Genomic DNA, 25,629 nt, shown 5'->3' with positions numbered 1-25,629 from the left:
GGGCGGATTTTAATGACACATGCTGAGTTTCATTATCGAGCTCCATATATTTCCCGAGTTTGAGCACTTTAAAAATCGGCGGGGGTTCCCCCGAGCCTATCCGAGAATAGTGCACCCTGAGCGGACTGGGTTGGACGTCGCCCCGCTGAATTTCTGGAGTTCCAGAAATTTTTCAAATTTGAGCCCCACACACATTGGAGGGTTTTTTTCACCAAGCACAGTGCTCTGTGGGCGGACAGGGGTAACACATGCCCCGCTCGAATCCTGAGCACCATATTTTTTTCTAAGTGTGAGCACCACATACATCGGCGGGGGTTTTTTCCCCGAGCGTATCCGAAAAAACGTCTACATACGACAATTCGCCAAACGTCTCAAAATGCGTTTAATGATTAAATGTGAATTTCCTTTGTCTTCTTTTAAATAAAATAATAGTATAAAATACAATACTAGTATTGTATATACAAATACTAAATAGGTGAACCAGGCCAGAGGGACAAGCTGACATTCTCCAGACTTGTTCTTCAAATTGAAAATGGACTGAATAGGGGTTACCTAGATGTGGAAATCATTGATGCTGTTATCAGGGCTATCTCCTCCAGTTTGCAGCTACGTAATTACTTGGAAGAAAAACCTAACCTCACTCTTCCCACACTCAAACGCATCCTACGCGCCCATTTTCAGGAAAGGAGTGCTACCGACCTCTATGTGAAGCTAGCTTCAGAAGTGCAGCATATCAAAGAGACTCCTCAAAGTTTCTTAATGTGAGTCTTAGGTCTTAGGCAGAAGGTACTGTTTGCATCTCGAGAATCAGAATCAGGACTCCTGTACGACCAAAGTTTAGTCCAGCGTATGTGCTTGCACACGATACTCACTGGTCTACAGAGTGACAGTGTTAGGGTAGATATGCAGCCTCTCTTGCTTGACTGTAAGCTTTTACTAGAGCGGTTAAATGTAGCCTGTGCTAATGAAACGGAAAGGAGAAATAAAAAGAAGTTTAGTACCCCACAGGCAGCGACACATGTAAGCAAGGTACAGTCAGACGAGCGGAATTGACTGAACTTAAGGCAAGTGTTGCTTCTCTTAAAGATCTCAGTGATCAGATTAAAGAGACACTACAGCAGTCTATGTTTCAGCCTCAGTCCTACCCCCACCCTCAGTTAGAAGACCAGTTAGGGACCCCCAGCCACCTTCTGCTCAATAGAATTACTACAGCCAGCCCCATTCACCCCACTGGAACACTAGCCGCCCTGCCTATGTCTCAAGGAGGTGTTTTGCCTGTCAGCAGGGAGGGCGAGATGTGAAGGGATGGAGGGAGAAATAAAGAGGCTCCAGCAGGAGAATTTGAAGCTGCTCGTAGACGCCTGTGCAGCCCGCGCCTATCGCGATGAACTGGATGCGCTGAGAGAACGCGCAATCAAAGCTGACAAGCTGGAGAGTGAGGTGGCACGCTACAGGGAGCAAATGCACAAGATGGAGTTTTACAAGGCCAAAGTGGAGAAATGGAGACGGGGGATAAAGGAGGCGTGCACCATTGCCACCAAGTGTGCGGAAAGCTGCAGAACGAGGTAAAAAGCACTATGACACCAAAGTGAGGAGCTCCGTGCTACAACCAGGAGAGCGCATTGTAATAAGTGTATATATGTATATATATGTGTATATATGTGTATATATGTGTATATATGTGTATATATGTGTATATATGTGTATATATGTGTATATATGTGTATATATGTGTATATATGTGTATATGTGTGTATATATGTGTATGTGTATATGTGTGTATATGTGTGTATATGTGTGTATATGTGTATATGTGTATATATATATATATATATATACACACACGTGTGTATATATACACACACTTGTGTGTATATATATACACATGTATGTGTATATATAATATATAATATATATATATATATATATATATATATATATATATATAGGTGTGATTGTATGTTATGGGTTTTTGTGTTGCTAAATATAACAGTAAAAGTTGGATTGAAGAATTCTGATTATTTCTCCCTGTGTTTTAAGCTTAAATGCAGGGTGCAACACTTTCATATTTAAGCATCTAACCAATCACATTTCAGCTATTATTTGTTGCCAGGGTCAGAAATCTGCTTTGAGGCCTTCACAATCAGTTCTGCAGACTCTGCTGCACAAAACAAGCGTCGATAAAACTGTTGCTTTAACCAATCAGATTTTGAGTTGGCGACACCAATGCCTTCTCGCAGGCGTAGGGATACGCCATTGCCTTCTCGCAGGCGTAGGGATACACCATTGCCTTCTCGCAGGTGTAGGGATACGTCATCGCTTTCACCAACTATGATTGGCTAGTGATAGAGTGGCCTAGCCAGACCTACCAAACTGTATCTGGAGCGAGCTGCACAAGCAAATATATTGTTGTGTTGATTTAATAGTGGTTTTGTCAACCCGCAATGGCTGAAGGAGGAGAAGAAATGGATTTGTTTGCAGATTTACTGTCAAAGCCATTTTCAAGATGGACTTTTCAAGAAAAGCTGGACATCATTAAGAAAGATCGGACACCTCCGAAGCAAGCAAGCCTGTCACAACCGGGAACGAACATTTTCATCCCTAAATCAAATAAAAATTACTATGCCAGAAATACGACAGGACAGGCTTGACTTTCAGCATTAGCTTCGATGGCGATAGAAAAGGAGGAAAGAAAGGACGATGGATTTTGTGTACAAATAAAAAATATTTTTGGTGAGTAAAATATGGCTATATTTGTAAATAATACGTCAATTGTATTATTATTGATGATTTTTTTATAGGTGTCGCAGCTGTAGCTGCAATAAAGGTTTTATAGCCATAAAATAGTTTTTGAGGGTTGGATTGATTCAGATATAGAATTGAAGGTGTCGCTTAGAAATTCACGGCCCCCCGCTGCCTATCACCCACCTTCACGTAGTGGCCAGACATCCACCAGGCCTGAGGCATAGAGCAAGGGAGGATCCCCTCCGTTTTCCCTTTTCGCTGGGGTGTTTGGTTACCTCATATTTCAGCCAAAGGAGCTGCGCAGCCCGGAAATCTCCATCTCTCAGGCGGCTCAGAATCTCTCCAAACATGTCAGTGCAGTTGAGGAACTCGATCCAGGCGATGCCACTGCATGGGACACAAAGCAGCGATGACTGTCGCAGCCGAATACCAACAGGAGGGATTTGCCGTACTCAAATTTCTCCCGGCCGCAAAGGCCGCAGAAAGTAACCAGCCTGGCTAAGGCCTCGTGAAGCCGCGTGGACGGAAAGCGTGCGGCGGCATGGCTGAGCATTTTCTCGGCCGTCTCCGATGTTGGCCACGGAGCTTTGAGACAGTAATCCACCACGTATGCCTCATCCTTGAACAAACAGGGGACCAAAGTCAGACTGCTACTCTGATTGGAATTTCATTTATTTTCTGTGCTTGACTTCAATCAGGTACCTGACGGCCACATAACACGACCTATCAAGGTGGCAACTCACGTCAATCTTGATCAGGTTGACTATGGCCTCCTCCACAAGTTGAGGCACATCACTTCGTCCGTAATCATTCACCAATGCCAGCTGCTCCAGCACAAAATCCAGCTTCACCTTGTGAACGAGCTGGAGAAAAAGTGGTACGATTAGACTTTATTCACCATGCAAACCTTTGCACGCATGAAATATGATTAAGTTATTTATATTTATATATATATATATATATATATATAGTTTTATATATATACACATATACATACGCCTTATTTACTCGCAAGCCACTTTTGTCGGACCAAAAAAATGATGACTGAATCGAGGGTAGGGCTTATATGCGCATAAAAACACGACATGCAAAAAAACTGCAAATTTATGCCGCCGTGCGACGATGACGTCACGACAAAATGGTGCCATTTTGTGCGCCGTGACGATGACGCAAGCGAATACCGATACGGTCATTTATATCTTAATAGAGAAAAGATAAACAGATAAAAGACTAAACTAAATTCCACTTTGATTGTTGTAAATTTGCTATTTTTTCTGTTGTTTTCATTAAAAGGCAGGTTATATCCTTTTCGTTCAGGCACCTAGGCGGACAAATTGCTACTTTATTAACTTAAAAAAAAAAAAAAGCCGCCTCATGGTGTAGAGCAGGGGTAGGGAACCTATGCCTCGGGAGCCACATGTGGCTCTTTTGATGGGTACATCTGGCTCTTTGCTAACCTGTGAGCTAAAATATGGAAATCGCTGTTGACCAATGTTCCCTCTAAGCTGCACGCGTGCGCAATTGCGCGCTACTCTCGTCTTCTCTGCGCACAGCAAATCATATGGAGCGCACAAAATAAAATCCCCATTTTATTTTATTTATTTATTTTGTAGCTGTGAGGCCGACGCGCGAACCACTCATCCGCTGGGCCGCCCATTCATAGATATTAATCATTACATTTTATTATTACAAAATTATTTATGTGTAGTAGACATACACCTGCTTATGCCAAGTGTGATACTGGTGTGTGCCCATAGCGAGCAATGATGATGTTGCTCACACCGGTACTCAGTGTGCTCAGGGAGGTTGTCTTTCTTCCCAGACAAACAAAAAATTAGAGGGAACATTGCTGTTGACAGAACTGAGATGTTACATTTAGAACTGCTTTAATCTTCTTCTTTTTTTGCTTTAATCTTCATTTTTTTTGCTTTAATCTTCATTTTTTTGCAGTAGACTCTTCTGGAATGCACCCTCTCATTGATTAGCAACAGCATAAGAATCTTTTAAAAAATATTCAGTTTTTTCCACTTTAAAAGTGAAATTACAAAAAAAAATTGAAAAGGCACTCGTTTACATGTATGTATTTTGACTTTTAAATTCGTAGTATGGCTCACAAGCAATAACATTTGAAAATATGGATTGTTTGTGGCTCTCTTGTTCAAAAAGGTTCCAGACCCCTGGTGTAGAGGTTCACTCGCCTCACTTCGTTGCGGGCAGACGCGAGCTCGATTCCTGCAGGCGGCGGTTTGATTGGGAGTGCGGATGGACGTTTGTCTCTGTGTGCCCTACGACTGACTGGCGACCAGTCTAGGGTGTAGTCTGCCGTTCGCCCGAAGACAGCTGGGTTGAGGCTCCAGCAACCCCCGCAACCCTTTCGAGGTTGGGCGGTATGGAAGATGAATGATTTTTTTTTTTAATTTAAAAAGATTTCTCCCCCAAAAAATTGCTATGTAGTGAAGCAGCGATAACTGAAGCGCGAAGTAGCGAGGTGTCACTGTAGTGACAAACTCATCTCAATTAACAGCCAATGGATGATTGGATGATCGGATGGTTGGACATCTATCATTCCAGGTAAAAAGAATATTAACATATCCCACGAGCCATTTCAGTTCTCCACAATTTTTCCACAAATGGAACATAGCATACTTCCAAATTCAGCTCAAAAAGAGTGGCAAACTTTTCAGCCTCTTCAAATCTGCGCTTGTGAAGAAGTCTGCTAAGCCTGGAGGAAGAGAAGGAAAAGGTCAGGCACACTCCTCGAAAACAAGCAAACCTAACCCAAAAATTGACTTACCTGTTCTCTGGCAAAGCCTCTGTAAGGCATCTAACAAAGAGGGAAGAAGGCCGCTCCTCACTGCAACTCCAGCAGAATGAATGAAAGACTAGTTTAAAAAGGCAACACTGTACAAAATAAGAAAATCTTACCTTTCTGGCATGCTACAAACTCCCTCCACGAAATAAAAAGTTTCCTGAAAGAGATGTTTGCTAAGCCTTAATTACCATATTTTCCGCACAATAAGGCGCAACACATTATAAGGCGCACCCGCAATGAATGACATTTTTTTTTAAATCCATATATAAGGCGCATCGCATTATAAGGCGCACCACTCAGCATTACACTGGTCTACCGCGCTGCATTATACGAATCTGCAGTAGAAGCTGGAGTTACATTATGCATCCACTAGATGCGCTAAATATATATGTATGTACAGTCGTACCTCTACTTACGAAATTAATTGGTTCCAAGACTTTATTGTAACTTGAAAATTTCATAAGTAGGTGTACTTTATATCTAAATTCTCTAATTCATGCCACAGTCCTTACACAACTGCCAACTGAACCCTTTAAAATTGGTCAGTGTCCAAATTTTGTATGAAAGATGAGGAAACACAAAAATGAGAGATTATACGGAAATGATTTAATAATGTCTTTAAATAAATAAAGCATATGAAAATGTGCCCTGCGCCGCTGAAATATCTCCCTCCACGGCCGTTATAGATGTAATACCAGTATTTGTCCGCCAGTTGGCAGCAAGACCCCGTTCTACCAGGACCGAAAGCCATCCACTTTGTAGTACATTTTAGACTCTTATGTGTGCCCTATGTCTGTGTGTGGGTGTGTGAGTGAAAATATTGCAGTTTTTTATCGCTTAATAAGGGGAATTCAAAATAAAAATAATGGATAAGGTAATGCATTTAATTTGGGGGAAATTTCGTAACTTGGATCTTTTTCGTATCTCGAGTCACTCATTTGCCTATAAAAAAATTCTTAACCTGAAACTTTCGTACCTAGAGGCATTCGTAAGTAGAGGTATGACTGCATACGCATACACACACACACACACACACATATATGGGTGTAATTGTACATTATGTTTTGGGTTCTAACATGTTGATAATATGTATGTATGTATGTATGTATATATATATATATATATATATATATATATATATATATATATATATATATATATATATATATATATATCTATATATATATATATTGTCCGGTCCACTATGAACATTCACAAGGTCGAACACAAATAAAGCACACCGAGACAGATGAGTGAGATTTTGAAGCTTCTGCAGAAGGAGAGTACGGAGGTGGTGGGTCCGACGACTCTACTTCTATAGAAAATATTTTACTTAGGGCAAGATTTCATGACATACAAATTCTCTGTTACAAAGATGCATCGCGACAGTGACACCGATGATGGTGGTGATACTGATGATGTTAAAGGCTACATATAAACAAAGGACATACCCTCTTACAAAGATGCATGGTTTGAAACCGATGGCTGTGATGTGGATGGTCTCTATGACATGGGCATGACACGGATTGAAGGTGATGTCATAGATGTGAAACATTATTTGATTACTTTTCAAGATTATTTCACATTTCCCCCCTTAAGTAACTAAAATAATTTATTAATCACATCAATTTGTATCCCTCCTCTACGGGTTTTAAAATACAAACATCATCATCAGTTACTCTTCGCAGGGTATGGAAAATAACAAAATCACTTGTCAGGGCACCATCTTAATAGTCAACACAAACACATTTACACAGAAGAGACGGTATACTGTATGTTGCTGTAAGCTACTAGCGTGTGCTCGATTCAAGGTATGCATCGCTTTACGGTGAGATGGGGTTGCGATAACAATGTAGCTGTTATGGCCAGGTGTCTTGCTGGTGACAGGAACGACATTTTTGTTTGTGTTATCAGTAGATCAGCAGTCCGCTGGCTGTAGGAGTCTGATGTGACCACGACTCCTTGCTTCTGGTCTCCAGGAATCACACCATGTGTCCTAGGTCCTTCCAGGGCCTGTGGGGTTTTCTCTTTATGGACACGTGGGGTGTTATCCCAAACTGTAGGAGTTTTTCCGCTTGAGGTGGCAAGTCCACTGAGGTGGCCGCATCTCCCTCTGTCATGGTGTACAGGTACTCCAATCGAACTAGTTGGGGTCCCAGTCGCTCGAACTGTTTAACAAATTCTGTTTCTGGCTTCGGCTGTCTTTGTCCCGGAGGGTGGACATGATTTCGGTTAAGTCTAACACTTCTGCTGGCGAGCAAGGGGTTTCTTTGTCCTCCTCATCACTTCCTTCAGTTTCCTCCTCTGTGTTAGGCTTCTGTTTCTCTTCCCTCTGGCATCATTCTTGATGTTGATGTTCAAGGTTGAACGGTGGGGGTTTCTGGTTCCCCCTGTGTGGTTTTTTGCAGTCTCGAGCAAAGTGTCCTTTCTGTCCACAATTGTAACACTTGTCTTCTGAGTTTGCTCTTCTTGGTGGGCCGGGTCTTACTCGGCCTCTTCCTCCTCCTCTTCCACGTCCTTGTTGGTAGAATACTTCTGGTGACCCTTGGTTCATCAATGAGGCCATGGCTTGGGTCAGAGTATTGACTCCTACGCTTGTCTGCTTTTGGCGGTGTCTCTCCTCAGCATGAATCACCCACTCCATTAGTTGATTCATTGGCATGGTTCGGTATGTGGCACAGTACTTCTTTACGAACCTTTTGATTGGGGCCTGGAGCCCTTCCAGGAACCCTTGTCTCAGTTGGGCTTGGTACAACCCTTGGTCACTTTGGCCTTCCATGATTCCACTGTGAGTTTTGAACACTTCTTCAAATCTTGCTCTGAATTTATGAACTCCTTCACCTGGTTTCTGTTTTGTGGCCCTGATCTTGCCATAGCTTGGTGTGGGGCGCCACATGTCTATGGGAGGTCAAGGTTAGGTGGTTGTGCAGGTGAGTAGACGTCAGATGAGTGTTTCACGGACAAAGGTTTGGGAACCGTCCGACTTCCAGTCTATGTCTCGAAATACCTTGACCTGGGATTTGGGAATCCACGTCGACCTTTCAGCGATCTTTACTGCTTTGGGGGTGGTGATTGAACCACGAATGGGCCTTTCCAGCGTGGAAAGGACCAGGACTTCTTTTTATGATTCGAATCGGGATGCCCTCGTTTGGGCCTGAGGTTATGTCTGTAAACAAAAATTTTAAAGTGGGTATTTACACCAACTTACACCAACCTCTGGGCATGTCCATTTGTCCATCATTCCCCCCTGTTGAGACATGGCTCCTCCCATGGCTCAATTTTGAAATAGATTTTTTGGTAGGCGGCAGGCCTTTAGCTGTGCACAAGTCGTCCGCAGACTGTGTGCCTTACATTTGCATACAGCTATTTGGTTGGGCTCAATACTCCAATGAACAAAAATCTTACTTATTCCATCACTATAGTTTGTGAAAATCTAAATGCCTTGTCAGTCAAAATTGAATATGCTAGCTGGTATTCTGTTTTGATCACTGCTTCCTTGTTAAATTCAAGAACTATATTTGTTTTCCTTTCCTGTAATTACACAAATTAACTAATCATAATTAAAATAGGAAAAATACAAAAAGCAACCAGGCTGCTTTCTCCTCAGGAAAACAGCTTTCCAGTTCTCTGCAACAGTTACATTCACATCAATTAATATCCAGAAACAAATGCACACATTTATAATTCTGAAAAGAATTGAACCCACTAAAATGTAATCACCCCTTGTTTGTCAAGGTTAATATTTTTAGCATAACTGTCCTTTAGAGCAATTAAAACTCATTACTTATAAAATGCACATTAATCAAGTCCCAATTCATTCAATAATGTGTATCGTGTTGCATATTAAACTCAGTTGTTTGAAATTCAAAATATCCCAATTTAGTAGTCTTTTTTTATCAAATGTAACATTCCATTGTCTATGGAGTTTGTCTATCATGTCCCATAAAACTTTCTTAATCAATATTTTTCCTAATATTTTCTTAATTTTTCAATAGTCAGACATGAAATTAAAATCTAGTTACATTTCTATCCATTGTAGTTTTTTTCTTTCTGATCATTTACTCTCTGTAACAAGGTTTAGTCTCAATTGAAACGCTTTCACCCCTTTTTTAATGGAGACAACAAAACCAATACAAAAAGTTCCCTATGGTTTATGGCATTGATCCTTGAGCAATAATCTATAGCATTGCTCCCCGAACAATAATCTCTCCAATCAATATTGGAGTGCTTGCCATCAACGTCTGATCATGTCAAAAAGTTTATCTTACCTGTCTCCTCAAACGTTTCAACTGAGAGGACCTTCTTACAGTGCAAAGGTGGATCCGCATCCTCCTTTCCAGCTTGTTTTGGCCAGTTCCAATTGTGAAGTGAATAATGGCGATTTATATGGTCTACCAAATAGGATTTGAACTCGTTATGTACGCACAGTGATTTCATAACGAAATATGGAACCTTTTGCCAATCCCGTCAATTACTTTGTTAACACAATTTGGGTGCCATTATTACTATAAATCAATGGTTCTTTGGAATTCCATATCATGATATCTGCTCAATTGATTATATCTTGGTAGCCAGCCAATCAAAAACACAAAAAGACAGACAACCATTCACGCTCAGACTCATAATCAGACATCGGTGTTCTGCAAATTTCCATCACCGGTGAAGACCGCAATCCCAAGTCTGGGCTTGTTGGCAGCTCACCTCCTTTTGCTGACCTATCAGCACCAATCATTCTCAAAAGAAATAGGTCAACATCATTTGGTTGACATCAATTGTTTGATGCTAATACAAAACGTGATATTGTAATAGTCATTAATATGATTTTATCTAAACCTGCAATCTACCTAATAATTTGGATGAATGCCATTTTTGCATTATCTTCATGTTTGATATCATTAATAATTTGGATGAATGCCATTTTTGCATTATCTTCATGTTTGACATCATTAATGTTCAAAATTATTCCTAATACTTAAGTCTAAACCACAAATCACTCTCATTTTGCTAAAATAGCTAAATTTTGCTATCTGAATTCCTATTGAATTTCTCATCCGTTTTGTTTACTCAAGATAAGAGCCATTTTCTGTAGCTCATTATTAACACAATTAAAATGTACAATAAGTAGATTAGAGAAAATAACCAAAATTTTCTCATCCCTTTTTTTTCGAACCAGCTCTCCCTGTCTCTTAGCGGAGTCCCTAACTCCATTAACACGCCAAGACCACTTTGTCTTATCTTATGGGGCTGTATTTTACGGTATTTCTCTCTAGGGACGTCCCATCCTAATTTATTATCTCTTTAATACTTATTTTGTTATCTTATTTATCCGCCCAAGTAGCCTCTTTAGTCATTTGTTTTCTTATTTTGCGCGGCAATCATTGTTTTATAAGTGCGTCGCAACGCACCTCCTGGTTTTATCTATTTCCCCCTATGAGGATTATGCATGCTATCAGTTATTATTCTATTTTTCTTTTATATTGAGCTCTGTTTTACTCACTCTCTTGGCACGGTATTTCTATACTTTTACTTTATTTTTTAACAATCTCCGAAAATCCCTGACGGGGGTTGCGTCCCCCCCTCCCTCAATACGATCTTAAGAATCCCAGATTCCTTTACCTACTACAAGTATCATGAAATCCTTGATTTCATATATAATCACGAAAATGTTCCCTGAACAATTTCCTTTGCCTACTACAAGTATCATGAAATCCCTGATTTCATATATAATCACGAAAATGTTCCCTGAACAATTACTCGGACTATATAAGTGAAATTTCTACTGTGACTTCTCAATAATTTAAACAATCCAATAGCAGAATTTTGACATTATAGAAACAGGAATTCTGCTCACCTTTAGTTGATTTCAGGCCTGTTTTAAGAAGTCGCCGAAGAAGTTTCTGGGCAGTCCCGGACTGCCCCCCTGTGTAGTCTCAAGTCCCCGACTTGAGTAATTCTCACGTCCCAGACGTGAGTCATATTTCTCCTAGGGAAACGGTGCCTTATGCTAGATTGATTTTACGAATTAATTTTAACCGCGCCTTACTGTCTCAGGTGCTCATTCCTGGTTCGATGAGATTCGTCACTGGACCTCGGGGCGACGGGGTACCAATCCCCAATGGCCCCTTGGCTCAATGGGGGATGGCTGACGTTACCTTGGCCTCTCGATTCCCCGTCGTCCCGATGACACAGATCTTGAATCCCGGGTTTCGGCACCAAAATGTCCGGTCCACTATGAACATTCACAAGGTCGAACACAAATAAAGCACACCGAGACAGATGAGTGAGATTTTGAAGCTTCTGCAGAAGGAGAGTACGGAGGTGGTGGGTCCGACGACTCTACTTCTATAGAAAATATTTTACTTAGGGCAAGATTTCATGACATACAAATTCTCTGTTACAAAGATGCATCGCGACAGTGACACCGATGATGGTGGTGATACTGATGATGTTAAAGGCTACATATAAACAAAGGACATACCCTCTTACAAAGATGCATGGTTTGAAACCGATGGCTGTGATGTGGATGGTCTCTATGACATGGGCATGACACGGATTGAAGGTGATGTCATAGATGTGAAACATTATTTGATTACTTTTCAAGATTATTTCACATATACATATATATATATATATATATATATATACATATATATATATATATATAGTTTTTTTTTAATTACCCAAACAACTCAGTTGCCCTTTAAAGGGCTAAAATACCCCATGGATCAGACATCTAGCGCATGGCAGCCAATTAATTACAGATTTTAAAAAAATATATATAAAAATCCATTTTTCTCCCAATGCCTTTCTCTCCAGAATCTTACCAGACTTATTTTTGCCTGCACTAGGCAGGACATGGAGAAAACATCCAGGCAGTAGTAAACACTCATGGAGGGTAAACAACGAATCATCACGGAGTTCATCTATTGAAAACAAAAAATGAAAATAAATATATTTTCAAGTGGAATGTTGTAAAAACTCAACACTGAGTCCATTCTGCTACCTGACTCTGTTTCCGTTTCTCCAGAGTTAGCATCTTCACCTTGCTGTCCACCGACCTGCGATGAACAGCGGCGAGTGTAAGTGTGGGGACAAAACAACCGGCGAAAGGCTGCTTACCTCCTAAGTGGGACCGTCAAGTCAGCTTCGGCGATGAGTGTGAAATCCACCATTGGGATGTTTGGCCAAGAAGCCACCATCACCATCAAATCCACTTCCCAAACACTTAGCAGTTTCTAAAAGTAACAAGATGGGCAGTAACATCACATTAGCGTAAGATTTGGTGAAAATGCCCTTCTATGTATGAGCAATTTTACTGCGTCACAAAATACTTTTACTTGAGCAGTTCTGTGAAGAAATGCCACACTTGCACTTGATATTTTGGCCTACACTAGAATTTATAGTCTATTTTTGTAATCACGTCTCTTCTATCGAGACGGCCTGAATGATGTCGCTCATAACTGCGCATGTGCAATCTTCACAAATCACAGAATGAGCAATACTTTTATAGAGGTCATTGTTTGTGAGACATTTCTGCTCTTTAATGAGCGCTTTAGGCTCTCTTGTTTGCTGTAGTCAACAACTTCTTAAGGTTGCCTTGCGTGACATAAATGAGGGAGGCATCTATTTTCTAAGTAATAGATTGATCTTGGACACGTCAAACGTGTGCCGCAATTGTGTGTCAGGGTTTTAATTTGATTTTATTATACATTAGTATAGGAATCCAAGTTCATTTAAGTTAAATTTAGTTTATGTTACGAGCGCATCCGTCAAGTCTGTGTCTGTCTCTCTGACTCTCTGTCTCTCTCTTTCCCTCTCTCTCTCCCTCCCTCCCTTCCTCCCTCCCTCCCTCCCTCCCTCCCTCTCTCATCCGTGAACACCGTGTTGTATTGAATAATGTCTCATTTTATTACTAAACATCATAACGACAAGTTATTTGTTACTCTTTTAGTAGATGGTGAATTACAACCAATAAAATGTTTTTACATTGTAATATCCTGTTTTTGGTGTTTTTTTCAGAGAGTGGGAATAAATTAATTCGTATTTAGTTCATTTCTATGGGAAACGTTGATTTGAGATACGAGTACATCGACATACGAGCTCAGTCCCGGAACGCATTAAGCTCGTATCTCAAGGTATGACTGTATTCTTAGGTAAATGGGGAGGCCTTTTTATAACTCTTGGGGTCAATGTTGTCGTAGTCCTTGCTATGCTTGCTTGCTTTGTTGGGTTGTTTCCATTCCTTATCCGCAGCCTTATCTTTGGAATTGCGCAAAAGGGCGTGTGATAATAATAATAATAATAATCGGACATAGGCCATGTCGTCATTACCACAACACAAAAAAAGCCTACTTGTCATCACACGCAGAAACTGCGTGTGACGAAATTGATGGTGCTTCTCCATAAGCTACGTTTAATCGGCAAAAGACCTAAATAAGTGTAAGTTACGGACTTGTAATTTGTCATTCCGCTGTTGTGGATACAGGTCGCTTACCTCTCGATTACCGCACACTGTCTGACACTTACCTTCCTGTCTGCCACTTACCTTCCTTCAAGTCAGCTAGTAGGAGGCAGATCACCAACCAAACATCTATTCATATGCCGCAGAAGGGAATGTGTGGTATGTTAGCGCGAGTTTAGATGTCTGATGGATGTGGGGAAAAAACTGTCCTTAAGCCTATTTGTCCGAGCCTTGTGGGACCTATAGCGTCTGCCAGAGGGCAGCAGCTGGAACAGATAGTGACCAGGGTGGTAAGGGTCCCCTATGATGTTCTTGGCTCTGCGGAGGTAACGCGGGCTGGCAATGTCTTCAAGTGAGGGCAACCCAGGGAAAAATATCAATTAGTCCCTTTGATGAGGAAAATGAGGGATTGTCTCCAGTCCTCGTGGATAGATAGTATGCATCTTTTTAAATGTTTTTTTATCTTCTTTATATTATTTGTGTCTGTGGTATTTTGCTTTTAACCAACTTTTCATGCTTTTAGTTTTGTTGGTTTTTGGTCCCATTTAATAAGTAGGATTAGAGCTAGTCGATAAAAGGATGGCGATAATTACTGTGAAAAATTTTTAGTCAACGATAATAAAAACTTGATTTTTTTAAAAAAATAATTTTAAACTGTAATTACACCACCGACCACACATAGAAGGGGGCGCTGTTGCAAGATGAAAGCTAGTTCCAGAGGAACGTTCAGGAGAAGAAGAGGATGACAAGGAGACGTGTTTTTAGCATGTAAGCAATACGTAGAGCAGGGGTGTCAAACATACGGCCCCCAAGGAGGTTCGATCAGGCCCGCAGGATAATTTGAAAGTGGAAAAAAATGCATAAAAGACATGGAATTAATATTTTTAATTCGCTGCAATTCATGGAGTATCCGCTAAGGGGCGCACTCTTTCCATCAGAGTAGAAGACAAGCCGCATCACTGAGACAGACACTTTCTTCATTACACATTTAAAATCACTCTCCTTAGTTTGTAAGGTGCACGCAGGGATTACATTTAGATTTTGTATGTGTAAGTGGTTTAAAAATTCCTTTCTTTAAAAGTCTCATTTAATCTTAAAGTGCATTACTATATTTTTCAGTACTAATTAAAGTTTTGTGCCTTTGTACAATCAGTGGGATCAGTTACAATGCATATTTGTGAATGATAAAAGTCAATTGCACATTTGTCTAAGGAAATGAGGTGTTTCATGAAATGTTTTGTAAAAGGATAGTTCATTCAATTTCAATATTTTCCTAATGTTCTTGTGCTTCTTTACACCAAAACAAAGGAAAGACATGATATTTTGGTTATTTATAGCAGAGCATGGTACAATTTTAATGGTCCGGCCCACTTGACATCTCCCTAGGCCGTATGTGGCCCACGATGCCAAATGAGTTTGACACCCCTGACGTAGAGGCTAACACAGAGCATGAACGCAAAAGGACAATAACACAGCCAACTAAAAGATACAAGTGAACTCTCCTAGGCATTTATTTTTTATTTTTTTATAAACGCCTCGTAAATACCTGACCACACAGAGCAGCCTTATTGAAAATGTCCTTAATCCACTCATCCAAAAGCTACACAAGGGACTAAAGATGAAAATCAACCCTCGGCTACAAACTTACATCTTTACATCTATATGTTCACTAACATGAATATAAATATGTTCATTAATATATTCTGTCAAACTCAAACTCATTTGAGGACAGCCTGCAATATTTTTCTTCCGTGATATCAAGATGGTTGAAAATAGCCTACAATGATGATGAAGTCTTCAGTTGATTATTTTATAAGTCATTTATTTACTTATTGACAGAAGTTTGAAGTTTCAAATTTGAAACAGAAAAGATGTGACAGTTATCGATAGACCGATATTTTTTTTTTAATCGTGATAACAATTTTTGTCATATCGCCTAGTTCTATGTAGGATTAATACTCAAAAAGAAACATTAAAATGTATTTAGTACCAAAAGAGCCGAGTCTCCTTTTTTTAGCAGGAAATTCCTTGTCCAAACCACAGATGTATAGAAGACACCATAAAACAGATAAAGAAACGCAAAATGTCTCTTTGAACAAACTACCACAAAGGAGGTAGAAAAAGGCACCAAAGAAGAATTCATATCGGGAAAACCAAAATCCACCACACCTCATGGATGATAGGCCCAAGTTAATTAACTGCTGACCAATGAGAGAAAGACAACGCTTGGCTTTGGTGATGTCTACAGTTGAATATTATTGTTAATTTATTTTATATTCACTACTACTTTCATAACTGAATAACAAGTAGTTAAGTAATTTATTTACTTATTCATAGATGTTTGAAATTTCAAATTTGAAAGACATTAAGATGCGATAGTTAGTGATAATAATCGAAATCGGCTAATAACTTTCGCGATCATTTTTGTCATATCGACCAGGCCTACTTTAAGATGAAGATGAGCAATTTAACGACTTGACTTCAAAACCTTATTTTTACAATTTACCTCCCTAATATTAGTTCAACATATGTGATAGATTTATTATTAATATACTTTAATCAAACAGGGAGACATCTTTAAACATACACTGGCTACAACTTGCAAGGAAAATCACTCCCAACTCGCCTTATACAAAAGTAATTAAAATGCATACATCTATAATAGTATCCAGAATAACCCCAACAATATGTAATTGCTTGATTTTCACACCGCGGACCTCGAACAGTTTCTGGTTTAGCTAACACAAATATAAGCAATTTAATGACTTTAATAACTTATTTCTACAATTTACAATATTTAATATTTTTTCAATATGTGAAATTCTGCACCCAAAAACATTTCGCAAAATTATATCGCTTCAAATATAAAATTACAGTCAAATTACCACACACAAGCTTGCATTCGATCAAACTGGCGCGATTAATCACTTGGTGTCTTTAAAGGTCAAATTAAAATGAATATATTGCTGGAGGGGGTGAAAATTGTTAATAACCCTCACAACTTTAAAAAAAATGGAAATGTAAAGCTTTTAAAAGGAATAAAAACAGTAGTGCTGGAATTTGCATGTCTGTCCAAACTGTCAATGACACTCCCGGCGCATGCTCGCGTCAATGCTAACGTGTTTAGCATTTTCCCTCTCAACAGAATCGTTTGAACCACACGAGCCAGAATAGATTTCTGAAGGGGAAGTGTGTGTTTTTGACTGCTCCTTTTCGTCTCCAGCAGAACAGTACAGTATTTTATCCTTTTAAAAATTATTAATATACCGTATTTTCTCGCATATCAGCTGCCTCTGTGTGTAAGCCGCACACTTAAAATTGCCTTAAAATGATAGAATTTTACAATTTCTCTCGTATAAGACGCCCGCTGATTCACAATTTTCACCTTCATATTCATGGCTTAAAAGGGAGTACAAATGTATTACTTTGAAGGGAAAATCTTAATCACCATCATCGCACGTGGTATTTCTGAGAAACTGTATGAATTGAAAGGATCGTCTGCTGGATTTCCGAAAGGGTGTTTGTTGCCTGCACGGAGACAAATTCAAAAATAAAGTAACGTAAGCAGTTCAACTAGTGAGTGTCCGTTGTCCGTAGCAGTCTACTTTTCACCAAGTCTCTGGGTGCAATAATAGCATGAGATACACATTACGCAGGTGTCAAGTCTAATATTTTAATGATCGACCGCAAGACCTTCGATCAGCCTTAACAACTATATTGGGATTTGCTGACAGGGTAAAGACTACGAACAAATATATCAAGGCTAGTCGCGTCTGGCCACTAAGAGCACGTTTAACTACGGTAAGATGGCAGCGCCCTGAGCAAGCAATGGCAGCCACAAACACCGTGTTTCCTCGCGTATAAGCCGCCCGCGTGTATAAGTCGTACCCTGAAAATTGCCTTGAAATTTTTGAATTTTACAATTTCTCGAGTAAAAGCCGTCCCCTGATTCCCAATTTTCACCTCCATAATCATGGTTTTAATAGGGAGTACAAATGTGTTACTTTGAAGGGAAAATCTAAAGAAAAATCATCACAAGTGGTATTTCTGAGATACTGTATGAATCAAAAACACATTATTGGGGTCAATATCATAAGGAAGTTAATTTGCCTGTCTTTGTAAATGCAAAATATCAAATTATTCAATTTAAAGAGGAATAAGTCTATCTTGATGAGAACCTGATGCTTTATAATTACAGAAATTACAATTTTCTTCCCAGAAGTTTAAGATGCTATATTCCTTCTAATGTCAAAATATCTCAATTCTTTCGATGGTTCATATTACTCCAATAGATGTCACTTTTTAACAAGAAATACAACAGAAAAAAAAACAATATTAGCGAATTAGCTTAGTGTTGCGATGTTCTTTGATAGCGCTGTGACACCTCATCTACCCAGATACTCCAGTCCGAGAGTGAGACAAAGACACAGAATAATTATAATGTAGAGCATTCTCCTTTGACAACACATTTCAGTCAACTTTGATAAACAGGCACACAATAATTATAATGTAGAGCATTCTTCTTTGACAACACATTACAGTCAACTTTGATGAACACTGAATCAAACTCCGCTGGAAACGTTTGCGGTGAACAAAAAGAAGGATAAAACCTGCCTTTCAATGAAAACAACAGAAAACATAGGAAATGTATAACAATCAAAGTGGAATTTTGTTTTATTTCAAAATCAAGGCTACTCGCATCTGTACAGTCAGAGCACGTTTAACTTGGATTTATATGTCAGCGCCCTTGGCAAGATGGCTGCCCGGGACCTAGGTAGGATGGAGTTTGTTTCATGTTTTATGCAAGATGGCTACGTTTTTTTTCTGGAATTTCATTCATAGACGTCAAAATAAATTTAGTTTAGAGTTGTATCTGTTTACCATTTCTCTATTTTGAAATAAATGAAAGTATCTACCGAATTGTCTTGCGTTATGGCGTTTCGTCTTTATCACCTTGCAGTTTCGTGCAGGTTACCGTATTTACTCACATATAAGCCGCTTTTGTCGGGCAAAAAAATGACTGAATTGAGGGTACGGCTTAAATGCGCATAAAAACACAACATGCACGAAACTGCAAGTTGACGACGCCATGACGCAATGACGTCATGCGGCCGATAGTCATTTATTTCAAAATAGAGAAAAGATAAACAGATGAAATGCTAAACAATTTTTTTGACGTCTATGAATATAATTCAAGGAAAAAATAAACCGAATCTTGCATAAAACATGAAAAAACTCACTTATGCCAGTCACTACTCGTTCAAGGCGTCGCCATCTTACCGTAGTTAAACGTGCTGACTGGCCAGGCGCAAGTACACTTACTTGTGCCTGCTATTACTCGCTCAGAGCGCCGCCATCTTAACATAGTTAAACGTGCTCTGACTGTAGCATTTACCATGTGAGCACATCCCAATAGTTAAGACTGATCGAAGGTCTTGCGGTCAATCGTTAAAATCTAAACCTTGATACCGGCATAATGTGTATGCGATTATTGCACTCAGAGACTTAGTGAACACTACATATACCGCTATGGGCATATTTCCTGGTTTTGCTTACGTTACTTCCTTTTTGAATTTGTCTACGTGCAGGCAACACCCTCCCTTTCGGAACACAGAAAGGAAATGATTGTACAGTTGAGATTATGAAATAAAACAAAATTCCGCTTTGATTTCTAAATTTCTTGTTCGAAAGTGACAACTATTGCAGTAATATGGGCCATCGGGAAAAAAAAAATCGAGATTTCGATATTAGAAGCAATATGGCTGCCACATCTTAAACTTCTGGTAAGAAAATTGCAATTTATGTCTTTAAATAGCATCGGGTTCTCAGGATAGCCTTATTTCTTTTTTCAAATTGAAAAATTTGATATTTTAAAGACAGGCATATTAACTTATGATACTGACCCTAGTAGTATGCTTTTCATTCATACAGTATCTCATAAACACCACGTGTGATGATTTTTCTTAAGACTTTCCCTTCAAAGTAATACATTTGCACTCCCTTTTAAAAACATAAATATGGAGGTGAAAATTGTGAATAATGGGGTGGCTTATACGCGAGAAATTGTAAAATTCAACAATTTTAGAGGTGCGGCTTATATGTGAAGGCAGCTTATATGCGTTTTGTCTAATTTGTCTAATAAGTCATTAAAGATGGCGGCGCGCACTGACGCAGCGGCTCTATGCTCTCCAGTTTGGTGTCGTTCGTTATTCTACAGTCGCCAGGATTTCATTACTATCAGAAGGAGATGCAATATATCCGAATTCACAACAGACTACCAACGGACCTACGATATCCCGAGGACATCGAGACCTCCGGAATCTCCGTGGATAGTCAGCCCACTCAGAGTACGTCAAAGGCAGCGAAGAGAGAGGAAGCAAAAACGCGGATTCCGTACGGGCCTTGCTGCTAAGCTAAGACAACAACCACACCGAGCACCGCTTCCTAGTAGCTTTTTGACCAACGCCAGATCAATCAACCACAAAATGGATGAGTTGGAACTTCGAATTGTTACCAACAGCTTTGTTAGAAACTGTAACATTATTCTCCTCACGGAAACGTGGATACACCCGCAAAACCCCAACGCTGCGGTATCGCTAGCTAGCCGAACGCTTTTTCAAAACGATCGTTCAAAAGAATTAACATGCAAAAGCAAAGGAGGGGGACTTTGCGTGTTTATACACAATGAATGGTGTTGTGACAGTAGGATCATTGACATTCACTGCTCCCCGGATTTAGAGCTATTGGCAATACGATGTAGGCCCTATTATTTACCGAGAGAGCTAACGGTCGTCATAGTAACGGCGATCTATATACCTCCGAATGCGAACGTTAACACGGCACTAAACGTCCTACTATCAGCTGTAAACAAACAGCAGCTTGACCACCCCGATGGAGTCTTTATTGTCGCTGGTGACTTCAACAAAGCGTGTTTAAAGACTGTTCTACCTAGCTTTATTCAATACGTAAAATGTCACACTAGAGGAGACAAAACTCTTGACCATGTTTATTCTAACATCAAACATATAAAGCCACTTCCCTCCCTCACCTAGCTGGATCAGATCACCTCTGCCTATCCCTCACCCCCGCATACACTCCACTCCAGAGGCTAACAAGGCCACAAATAAAGATAATAAAAACTTGGCCCGAGGACGCTCTTTCTCAGCTGCAGGACTGTTTTTCCCGCACCAACTGGGAACTTTTCAAACACCAGAACCTCCAGGACTACACGGACACTGTACTTTCCTACATCAAAAACTGCATGGACAACATCACTGTTAATAAACGGATACATGTTTTTTCCTAACCAAAAACCCTGGATGACCATGAGACTGGTAATGCGGTCTGTGAACACCAGGAAGGCTGCTGGCCCTGACGGAGTACGTGGGAAGGTGCTCAAAGCCTGTGCTGACAAGCTGGCTGGAGTCTTCACAAAAATTTTCAATTGTTCCCTGCAACAATCAATCATTCCATCCTGCCTGAAATCTGCCACTATTATCCGTCCCCAAAAAGCCAACCATTGACAGCATGAATGATTATAGGCCTGTTGCACTCACGCCTGTGATCATGAAGTTCTTTGAAAAGTTGGTAGCCAGCCATATCAGGAATACAATCCCTCCCTCAGTTGACCCTCACCAGTTTGCTTATAGAGCAAACAGGTCCACTGAGGATGCTATCACCATTGCTCTACACACAGCACTGAGCCACCTGGAACACCATGGGAATTACGTGAGGATACTTTTCATTGACTATAGCTCAGCCTTCAACACTATAAAACCGGACATTCTGACTGACAAACTCTCCCACCTTGGATTACCGTCTTCCATTTGCTGCTGGATAAAGAACTTCTTAACCAACCGACCACAAACTGTTAGACTTGGTCCCCACCTCTCTTCCTCCATTACACTGAGCACTGGCTCCCCTCAAGGCTGTGTACGGAGTCCTCTTCTGTACTCCCTGTACACCAACCCACCAGTCTAACTCCATCATCAAATTTGCCGATGACACCACTGTGGTCGGACTCATCTCAGGAGGGGATGAGTCGGCCTACAGAGATGAGGTCAACAAACTGTCTTTGTGGTGCTCGGTGAACAATCTCACACTGAACACCACAAAAACTAAAGAAATAATCCTGGACTTTCGCAAACACAGCACAGATCTCCTCATAAATGGAGTGTGTAGACAGGGTCCAGTCCTTTAAATTCCTGGGGGTCCACGTCACGGATAAGTTCTCCTGGTCTCCAGAAACGACTCTATTTCCACAGGGTACTCAGGAGGAACAACTTGGACACCAAGCTTCTGATAACCTTCTATAGAACCACTGTAGAGAGCATCCTGGCGTACTGCATCACAGTGTGGTACGCTGGAACCATGGCGGCAGACAAAAAGGCCATGCAGAAAGTGATTAACACTGCCCAGAAGATCGTCGGCTGCTCTCTGCCCTCACTGGAAGACATTGCCAGCCCTCGTTACCTCAGCAGAGCCAGGAACATCATCAGGGACCCATACCACCCTGGTCACAATCTGTTCCAGCTGCTGCCCTCTGGCAGACGCTATAGGTCCCACAAAGTACGGACAAATAGGCTTAAGGACAGTTTTTTTCCCACATCCATCAGAACTCTAAACTTGCGGTAACACAACACACAATCCCTTCTGTGTAATAACTTCGGGGTGAGGTAATATGAAAAGATGTTTGGGTTGTGATCTGCCTCCTACTGGCTGACTGAAGGTAAGTGAAAGACAGTGAGAGGTAAGTGATCTGCTCGGGGGGGGGGGGGGTGATGCGATGTATCCATAACAGCAGAATGCCAAATTACGAGTCTGAAACTATCACTTATTTAGGTCTTTTGCCGAGAAAACACACTTTATGGAGAAGCACTACAAATTTCGTCATACGCAGTTTCTGGGTGTGATGACAATTAGGCTTTTTGTTGTTGATGATGACGACAGGGCCTATGTCCGATTATTATTATTATTACAAGCCATATCCCTGATTCAGTCATAATTTTTTGAGTGACAAATACGGCATATATGTGAAAAAATACAGTATATTCATTCTTACATATGGCTATTATAGACGCAAGACAGGGTCTGGTGAAATCCACAAGTCAATGTCACATGAATTTTAGGTTTGCTTTCACAGCAACCTTCAACAAGAGCAGAAGAACGCTCATTGACTTAGGTAGTGCTCTCAAATCCAATTTCTACTCGTAACTAAAGACAGAATGGCAGTGCCAAAATTGCTGCAGTTTACCAAAACTTGTGGTTGCTTGTGTCATTTGACAGGCAACGCTGGCCAGTCGACTATTTGTCTCCGGAAAATGGAAAGGTTAGCACATTGAGAGGCGCTCAACTCACTTCTGTATCGAGAATGTAGACCAAATTGCCCATCACCGCCATTTTCTTAACACCTGCAATGTGGAAAAACAATACATTTCTGGATCACACATCAAAGAAATTGAGTTTTTGATGGATGTATGGTTCTGCCAAATATTTCTCCATACATTTTATTCGTCCTATTCAGTTCTAATAAGTAAATTTGCAATGGCGCATTCTAAACCAACTACGTTTCCCTTCACTCGGAACTGGATAAAATCTCCATTGGCAAAAATGTCCTAGAATTACTCCAAGATCAAAATGCTAAATCCCTCGAATACAAAATGTAGAGGAAATGACCCAAAATCAATAGGATTCTCAATGAAATTTGGAGAAAGTGACCCAGGATTACCCAAAAATCAATAGGTAAAGGTGCAAAATGTACAGCTTTTCTTATTGATATCGCCATTTCCCTACCTGATATCAAAGTGTCGTCCAGGGAATGAAGAAGGCAGATGTTGGTGTGATGAGGGTCCACGGTCCAGTGAGTAACAGGCTGTTCCTTAGCTCCCTATTGAGGAGCAAATGCTCAATGCGGCAGCCATTTCAAAACATTTCACACAGACACAACCAAAAGAGGGGAAAAATGTATGCAGTATGGCATCAACTTGGCATAGGAGACACAGGCTGCAGAAGGACTAACCAATCAAGTATCTTTGTATTTGGAGCTACGTGAAGATAGGTGACCTTAGCAAAAAACTGAACAAACCCAGAATAGTTTATTGAATCAATGCTCAATAAGTTGTTTGCGAGCTACTTGTCGATCGCCAGGTTCAACTTGTTAGATCGCATGGCAGTAAAATTTGATCTACGGCAATTTAGAGTGTCCAATCAGACTACCATGCATATTTTTGTGATGTGGTAGGAAACCGGAAGTACCCGGAGAAAACCCACACAGGCCCATGGAGAACATTCAAATGCCACAAGTAGACCAACCTGGATTTAAACCCAGGACCGCAGAACTGTGAGGCCGCTCGAGCACAGAGGGACTTTAAGTCCAGAAAATATATATTTTTAATCTTATACATTAATGTATCTGTTGTGAACATATCACAAAATAAGGTCATTAATTTAAAAATGTACAGGTTTCCACGTTAACCATACAGAACCGTGTGATGCTTGGTTACTGATTTTGATTTCATTTTGTGTGAGAAAACCTCCACTCAGCGCCTGATGGTATAGAGCAGGGGTCCCCAAACTTTTTCCTGTGAGGGCCACATAACCTTTCCCTTCTCTGATGGGGGGCCGGTGTCAGTTTGTAACAGAAAAAGTGTGACGATCGTAGGGGAGCTTAAAAAATTTATTGTTTTCCAGAAAGCCACACATAACCAAATAACCCTTTCCAGGTTCTTTACAGAAAAAAAAGTCAGGAAACAAAAAACACTATTAATGAAATAAATAATAACTAAATAACCCCTCTGAGTTCTTCACAGAAAAACCAGGAAATAAATAACACTATTTATGAAATAAATAATAACTAAATAACTCTCTCTGGGTTCTTCATAGAAAAAAAAGCCATGGAACATTAACTTTCTGTTGTGCCATGCACAATCTTAACAGATAAAAGTTCAGCTCAGTTGTCAGAGCAGAAACTCTCTCACGTCAACACTTGCAGCACAGTGCTTGCTGGTGAATTAGGCAGTGGACTCGTAGCGGGGCGGTGAGACCCCTTTTTTCCAACTCCCGGATCTTAAATGGCGGCGCACACGGATGGAGCGGCTTTTGGCTCTCCAGTTTGGTGTATTCTTTTCTCAATCCTATCGTTATTTACCAACATCTGCGAGGCAAACTTTTCCTACAGTCGCCACGACTTAATTGCTATCGGAAGGAGATGCGATATATCCGATGTCACAACGAACTACCAACGAACCTACGATATCCCCGAGGGCATCTCGAGACCTCCGGGACCTCCGTGGATAGTCAGCCCACTCAAAGCACGTCGAAGGAGGCGAAGGCGGCGGAGAGAAAGGAGGCAAAAGCGCGGTTGTCGGGCGGGCCTTGCTGCTAAGCTAAGTCAACAACCACACCGAGCACCGCTCCCGAGTATCTTTTTGACCAACGCCAGATCCATCACCCACAAAATGGACGAGTTGGAACTTCGAATTGCCACCAACAGCTTTGTTAAGAACTGTAACATTATCCTCATCACGGAAACGTGGCTACACCAGCAAATCCCGGACGCTGCGGTTTCGCTAGCTAGCCGAACGCTTTTTCGGAACGATCGTTCAAAGGAACT

General features: G+C 40.6%; 2 protein-coding genes across 5 annotated transcripts in view; one reads left to right on the top strand and one right to left on the bottom strand.

Moving 5' to 3' along the window:
- kntc1 (kinetochore associated 1) overlaps positions 1-25,629 on the bottom strand; it is a 125,616-nt gene that overhangs the window by 86,123 nt on the left and 13,864 nt on the right. For 3 of the 4 annotated variants that reach the window (XM_077601704.1, XM_077601705.1, XM_077601707.1), the window contains exons 8-18: positions 23,811-23,904; positions 23,376-23,428; positions 12,677-12,792; positions 12,561-12,615; positions 12,382-12,480; positions 5,671-5,714; positions 5,540-5,599; positions 5,392-5,467; positions 3,489-3,608; positions 3,198-3,364; positions 3,021-3,132 (exon numbers count right to left, since the gene is read on the bottom strand). In XM_077601704.1, the coding sequence (XP_077457830.1) occupies positions 3,021-3,132; positions 3,198-3,364; positions 3,489-3,608; positions 5,392-5,467; positions 5,540-5,599; positions 5,671-5,714; positions 12,382-12,480; positions 12,561-12,615; positions 12,677-12,792; positions 23,376-23,428; positions 23,811-23,904 (996 nt within the window). The remainder of the gene's footprint in view (positions 1-3,020; positions 3,133-3,197; positions 3,365-3,488; positions 3,609-5,391; positions 5,468-5,539; positions 5,600-5,670; positions 5,715-12,381; positions 12,481-12,560; positions 12,616-12,676; positions 12,793-23,375; positions 23,429-23,810; positions 23,905-25,629) is intronic. The other variant, XM_077601706.1, reaches the window with a different exon arrangement.
- Positions 1,216-13,367, top strand: LOC144074983 (girdin-like). The gene is made up of 2 exons (XM_077601712.1): positions 1,216-1,565; positions 12,585-13,367. Exons 1-2 carry the CDS (start codon positions 1,306-1,308, stop codon positions 12,622-12,624), a joined length of 300 nt encoding a protein of 99 aa, XP_077457838.1. The 5' UTR covers positions 1,216-1,305; the 3' UTR covers positions 12,625-13,367.

This window comes from Stigmatopora argus, chromosome 5, assembly GCF_051989625.1.
Source record: "Stigmatopora argus isolate UIUO_Sarg chromosome 5, RoL_Sarg_1.0, whole genome shotgun sequence".
NCBI lineage: Eukaryota > Metazoa > Chordata > Actinopteri > Syngnathiformes > Syngnathidae > Stigmatopora > Stigmatopora argus.
The sequence above is the reverse complement of the archived record's forward strand: the minus strand, read 5'-3'. Positions and strand labels throughout refer to the sequence as shown.